This window comes from Nipponia nippon, unplaced genomic scaffold (assembly GCF_047370975.1).
Source record: "Nipponia nippon isolate SJK-2023a ecotype South Korea unplaced genomic scaffold, ASM4737097v1 scaffold_7, whole genome shotgun sequence".
In the NCBI taxonomy this organism is placed as follows: Eukaryota; Metazoa; Chordata; class Aves; order Pelecaniformes; family Threskiornithidae; genus Nipponia; species Nipponia nippon.
The window spans coordinates 27,060,658-27,067,282 of NW_028262391.1; the positions used below are offsets into that span (position 1 = coordinate 27,060,658).

The 6,625-nt window shown below is 40.9% G+C and overlaps 1 protein-coding gene across 1 annotated transcript in view; it reads right to left on the reverse strand.

Moving 5' to 3' along the window:
• The window catches only part of MYO7B (myosin VIIB), a 54,015-nt gene extending 49,166 nt beyond the window's left edge, over positions 1-4,849 (reverse strand). The window contains exons 1-2 of the mRNA XM_087739821.1: positions 4,432-4,849; positions 836-878 (exon numbers count right to left, since the gene is read on the reverse strand). Coding sequence (XP_087595947.1) covers positions 836-853 — 18 coding nt within the window. The 5' untranslated portion in view covers positions 854-878; positions 4,432-4,849. The remainder of the gene's footprint in view (positions 1-835; positions 879-4,431) is intronic.
• Between the last annotated feature and the right edge of the window lie 1,776 nt (positions 4,850-6,625).

Sequence of the window (6,625 nt, forward strand, 5' to 3'; positions counted from 1 at the left end):
TTTGGGAAAAAAAGGCATTCTTTATTCAGCCCAGCTCCTCTCTTCACATTTGTAGAGGCACGGCAACATCCTGCCTCTCTGCAGAGCAAGCAATCAAGCAAGCAGAACTGCTCTGCTGTCACTGGAGGAAAGGTGTGAGCTATGGCTGCCCTTTCCTAGGAATGAGCACCATCTTGGTGTCACCTGCACTACTATCCTGCTTATACTCCCCAGCTCCAAGCCCCTAGGAATACCTTCCCTTGCTCCAGGCACTAATACAGATTCAAACAGAAAGCTTTACTGTAATGGCTGGAATGAAAATTGAACAAAGTTGTAGGTCAGATCTTCAATGGGTAGTTCATACTTACACCTGCTGAGGAACTGGCTCTCTAGCTGAGTGTCTTGTCTTATACAACTTTTGTTACATACTCTAGCATTAACTGTCCAGGTTTCAAGTTTTTTACTGAAAAATTATTTCTTTTTCCTCTCAAAATACTTTATGGGCTTATGTTTAAAACCAAAAGACTGTAGTGTAAAGCATCTATAAACATTGCCCAAAGTTACGAAGAATGTTACAGACTAACAGCTCTCATTTGTGTTGAATAAAACTCCAGAGGTAATCTGTGTAGTTTCAGTGCCACACCTTGTGACAGAGGTCACCAGCTCAGCATGAGCACAGCCAGGCTAGGCAAGACACCTCTGCTCTGCATCTCTAGTCTAGGTAGATATTATTTTATACCTTGTTGATACTGGGTTACTGCTACTTTCTTTCTGAGATGGACCATGATGTTAAGGTGATTTTCTCATCTTTGGGCCTCAGGCTAGTCAGTAAATCACAGCAAAGAATAGGACTTACCTTTCTGAAAACCACCATTATGTTTCAGATCACTGTATGTAACCTGCAGTGCCAAGAAGAGCATAACATTAGGCCAGAAAAGGGCTCAGGCTTTGATCAGAACAGACAGTGGGGTGGAGATGTTTCCTTGTAAAAATAACAGCAAAATGCCTTAAAATAATTGCGTTTACAGATTTCATTAAAGCAAAAGAGATCATAATAAGCTACACCCAATGTAGAAATGATGAAACCATCTACCTAAAGCAAAGGTCTGCTCCGAGTTCTACCACATAACCCTGGAGATGCTCTCAACCCTGAAGAAGTCACTGTGCATGTTTTCATACTGAATAGTTCCCTCAATCAAATGCTGAGCACGTTTATTGGCTGAACTTCAAGTTTGGCTCACAAATAAAAAGACCCCACAATGCAATGTAATTCAATGCACAATAGAGTTACCTTTGGCTGGTCAGTTGATCTAGCAGTTCAGTTCCTACAAGTGGCTAGCCCAGTGACACAGATTGAATTCATACTCTCCTAAGATGCTCAGTTCCCCCAGACTCTCACAGCTTGAACCTACCACCATATAGAAACTGAGGTCTAGAGTTCACCTTTCTTGACTGGAATGGGAGGGGTTGCAATGAAGGCATGAGCAGCAAAATAACGAATAGGAAGGAACAAAAATAAAATTCAGAGCTCACAATCAAGAGCATAATAGTGAAAAGATTGGTGGCCAGAAATCTACACCAGTGCTTTGATTAAAGGATGATGCTGTTTAGGCTGTGATCCTTGGAACAACCAAGGAACCAATGTCTTCAGAAGCCACTTCTGTCCCATAGGCTACTGCAGCTGGATTTGGGGAGTGATTCCAGGACTAGGTGTGATTTGCTGGCTTCCACTCTCGCTGCAATGGGAAGGCTGCTGTGTGCCTTTTACTGTGTGTGGGAAATCACAGGCAAAGTCTCTGAAAAGTTCCCTTTAAATATTTCCAGAGTTCCAGACAGGGTTTTTTCCCTGTTATCTCTTCCTACTAGCACGGTGATCCCTTCATGTTGAGGCTGTTGAGTAACCTGTGATTCAGTAGCTGCTGCGTGCAGCAGACAACAGTTATTAGCCCAGGCCTCCACAGCCTCATATTCATAAACTTCTCTCAGCTGTGTGATCCATTCTGCTCCCTCCATTTCTCTAAAGGATCTCTCCCACTATCCATTGTTCCAGCACACCCAGAGAAAAGGCTCAGCTCAAAGTTGATAATAAGAATGAAATGCTTGCAATAAGCAAAATGCTCCATAAAGTGCTAACCTTGGACCAAAAATTAATTCTATTTTTACCCTCCTGTGATCTATTATCAATGACGTTTTCTTAGCATTTTATCTCAAACAGATTTTACAACTCATGCTCAATGAGGACATGTTGAACCATCTGCATCCCTTCTGTACATTCCTGTTTGTTTGACAGCAAACTGCTTGGAAACTACTTTACAAGAAGATGAGTGGACACTACAGGACCAGAAATTGATCTTTGGCACTTATTCCAGGAAAGTCTGTGACCTCTTGGAACATCCCCCCTGAAGAAGAGAAACACCCGCTCCGGTTTTATCTTGACACTCAAATACAAATTTCTTATTTTCTCATTGCCTTTTGAGAAGTTATTTTATTCTGGCCCTAAATTACACTTGTCTAGGTTTTGGACAGGTTCTCTGGAAATTCTAAGGAAAACAAGACAACCAGAAATTAACAGAGTTGAAAGTTCCATTTTCTACCTATGCTATACAGATAATCAAAATCCCAGTTTGCAATACCATTAATATTAGTGATTAATGGGATACTTCATCAATAATTTCACTGAAATCCTTGAGACTTCTTCTATCATGTGTAAAGGCTTTAAAATCTTATGTTTAAAATTTCTGATAACTATTTACAATTCTGTGTAATATGGATGGTATATCTTTTTGAGAGGTGTCCAGATTTCATTACTTTTCTGATTGAATCATTTAGATAAGTTTATGATTTATCTTCATTTTATGGTGGAGCTATACAAGTTTCTGAGGTTTAGAAATTTGCAACTAAATTATCAGAAAAGTGTTTCAAGTCACAACTTTATTTTTGGAAATTCATGCTCTTGAAAAATGAAGATTACCATTAAAAAACCCTCAAGGTGAAGTTTGGGAATACAACTGTTTTCTCCCTCTTGTTTTAATAAACTTCAATGTTAGAAGAAAACATTGCAGTAAGAGAATTAGGGCTCATTTTATTACTTGCTTTCCTACAGCTGCCCACTTCTTTTTATCCATGTTATTTGGGAAGGTATAAATAGCTTCCATAAATCATGGTCTTATTTAAAATCAGTGGGTGCATAAACAACGTTTTCTTCAGACTAAATGGAAGAAGCAATTATACTGTCTGCAAGATACTGCCGCTGTTGTGGGTTACACCAATGTCCTAACCATAAGGAGGGCTCTTAGGGTAGCAAAATGGAAACTAGGAAGTGCTTGACAAGCTCCAAGGTCTTTGTGCCCTATTTGTGGCTATAAAGGCCTATACAGTAGCACGGATTGAAGAGGGTTTCTAAGCAAGCCCAGAATGATTTACCACTTTAAAGTCATCATAAGATATGCTGAAAATAACTAATTATCAAAATTACAAAATGTATTGTGATCCGAAAGTGAAAAATAAATAGAAACTTCAAGAGATGACAGACTGCTGATGTAGAAGTCCAATGCTAACACACATTTTAAAGCAGGACTTCTAAATGTAGTTTTCACATAGGTGACCCAATAACAAGAAGAGAAGTGGAATGTCACACTTAATAACAAAAGCTGGCACATGGAGAAACTGCAAGTGCTGTGTCCCCAGCACAACACCTGCTGACTATATTAAGAGTTGATTTTCTCTGTGAGACTAGGGCAACCACCAGAGCTCATCTGTAACTAAGACAATTCTCAATTTTGTAGCACAACATCTACGAAAATTTAGCAATGCAACATGAATGTGTTATTTCTGGCTGCTTGGTTTTTTTCTGTTGGTTTTTTTACACTCTCTCAAGAAGGAACTTCTGTCTTTTATAATCAGTTATTCTTATGGCAAGGTCCTCATGTTCTTATTCAGGACTCAGGAACTGGATCTGCATATTAACTTCAAGAATGTGATGACGTGTTACTATGAGCAATGCAAGGTGGTACAAAAGCATAGTACTTAGCAAGCATAGGCCAAAGATGGGCCATGGTCAGCCACCCTACTCACAACTGACAGATACTTTTTCACCTGCGCCAGAAACCAGAATACTGCAACACAGCAGAAATGTCTACCCCAGAACAAAGAGGGAGCGGCACGTGCAAACACAAAGCACAGCCATACTGTGTCACATCAAAGGTATAGCTAGCTCTGGATCCAGTCTATGATAGCAGCCAAGAATGGACATGTAGGGAGGAGATCCCGTATAATCCCGGGATACACAGTTTCAACATTTAAAATGCTTATTCCCAGCTAAGTCGTAAGTGGCCAGTCCCCCACCTGCTTGAATGGCTGCTTTCTGACAACGCCTGGCTCGTTCTGTTGCTTTTCGTTCCAAAGTAATGCAGCACCATAAACCAAACTGCACCCCACAGGATGGGATATTACCTCTCCAGAAGAAATCTTCACTGTCTGGCTTCTGCAGCTTAGTTCCCTCCTTTTCATAAGTATTGGAGTAAGAAGGAAAAGAAAGGTGAAACTGGTACTGGTGCCATTAAAGGATCTCTCACCAAGTGCCAGCTCTCTGCTGCACAAAGGAGGAAATGACTGAAGCACGGTTATTTATTACAGGACTTTGCTCCCAGTTCAGCATATATGTCATTTCCAAGTCAGGCGTTCCAGTAAGCAGGAAGGCTAATTCTTGCCTGGGCGAACCTTAAACTTCAGTCTCTCCACTGTGCCTGAATCCTTTCAGATTTCTGGAAAGCGCTGCCAGAAGAAAACCTTTTAGCATCCGGTCTCATGCTGCTCCAACACCACTGACTTCCCTGGGGTTCTCTTGGAGTCACCCTGTTAGATAAGAGGAAAATCGGGCTCTCATCTCTCCCCTTGGTTTTGCACAGCCCTTTCTGCAAGGTCAGAAAACGCACATCAGTCTATGTCCTCTGTGGACTGTGTTTCACGGTACCTAGACCAGAAGGCAAAACAAACTCATGACACTTAACTGAAACTGATAGTCACACAGGCATGTAAAGGTACTGGGATTTCTAGTCCATTTGTTTAAAACTTTCTTGTTTTATTATCATTAATTTATCAGAGAATTTTATTCTCTGAACACACACTCTGTCCCTGTGTTCCAGCATCTAGGTGCATGTTAACTCCCTGTCTGCCCACTTCTCTCTTACCATATTAGGACAGGATGGCCAAGAAGCTTCCTTCTTTCTGGTTGCTCCACATGTACTCTCAGTAATCCTGTGTCGTCCTTGCCTATCCTGTTAAATTGCAGCACTAGATGTAATGTCTGGGAAAGAAACAGAAGTGTAGTATACCTGTAGTGAGGCAGATGATACAGGGTTTCTCCAGCCAGAGCAAGAGCCCAGGAGTCAGGCACATTTCAACCCTAACGGCAACCCCGAACAGTGAGGATGAATTTTTTTCCATCTACCTTAACCCAGCTGTATAACCTTCCTCCAGGGCACTGTACATGGCAGGTGGCTTGCCTCACTATGCACTATTCTGTATGCCCTTTATTAAACATGCAAATGAAAATGTGCGATAATTGTGAACATGTGCTTGTATACCTAATACCTTAATTCTTGTTTTCTTGTTTCCTAGGTTCAATGTAGCTGCACTGTATGATGGGAAAGACAACAAAAAGCCTCCATGTCAGAGACAGATTCTTGGCGCTCCTGCTGTAGTTCCATATCCACACCAGAGGTAAGCATTCAAGCACAGCAATAAATAGTTGTGAGTAATACGTGTTTATCTGTGTTACATATTTGTGTTTTAATACTAGCGTCCTTACCTGAGGTTTTGGTTTAAGTTTTATAGCAGAAGTGAAGATACAGGTGCAGAAATGGAGCATAGGCCCTTCAGGGCTCAGAGACTTCTAGAGAGAGGCAGGAAACCACAAGGCAGAGAGGAGAGCTTTCTTAAAGTTTCCAACTGTGCAAATCATTCTTACTCAAGGATTTTGCCTCAAAGTATTTCTTTAGCAGACTTATTTCTGATACAACCGTTTTTAGAAGAAGTCTATATGGTGTATGTGATTAACAAAATTTTAAGTACTGATTTTATTAGATGAAGGTCAAACACTGGCAAATAAATCACAGTACATACCTTTATACTACCAAGGCAGATATCTAAAACCAAAGCTTTTTGTGTAATTAGACTGCAGGGGAAAAAGCACCGTGCACATTTCTTCAGCAAATGAAACATACCTACTGAAATTCCAAATGGAGCGTGTTTTGGGGCAGAGAATCTCATTCTAAAAATATATACATTTTTAACACCTGTGACCAAGACGCAGTGCGGGTGCTATTTCAGAGAGAAGTACAGTATTTCTGTCCTAGTACAGTATATAAACTGTATGAGATGGAAACATAGGGAACTCAAGGTAGTCTGAAAGAAAAGCACGACTCATCGTACGGCTGAAATACGCGTTGGAAGGGAGATGGATTTCCACAGTTAAGTCTAGACATACTTGAGAGCCAAAAAACATAAGCTGAAGGAGTAGAGACTTGATATACCAAGCGGAAGCAGCCCAGATGCTTTGTAAAGCGCATGTACCTAAGGAGAGATGAGTAGGTGGCTTGCGAAAGGCTTCTTCAGAGAAGTACCTGTGAGTGAATAAGGGGAGCTC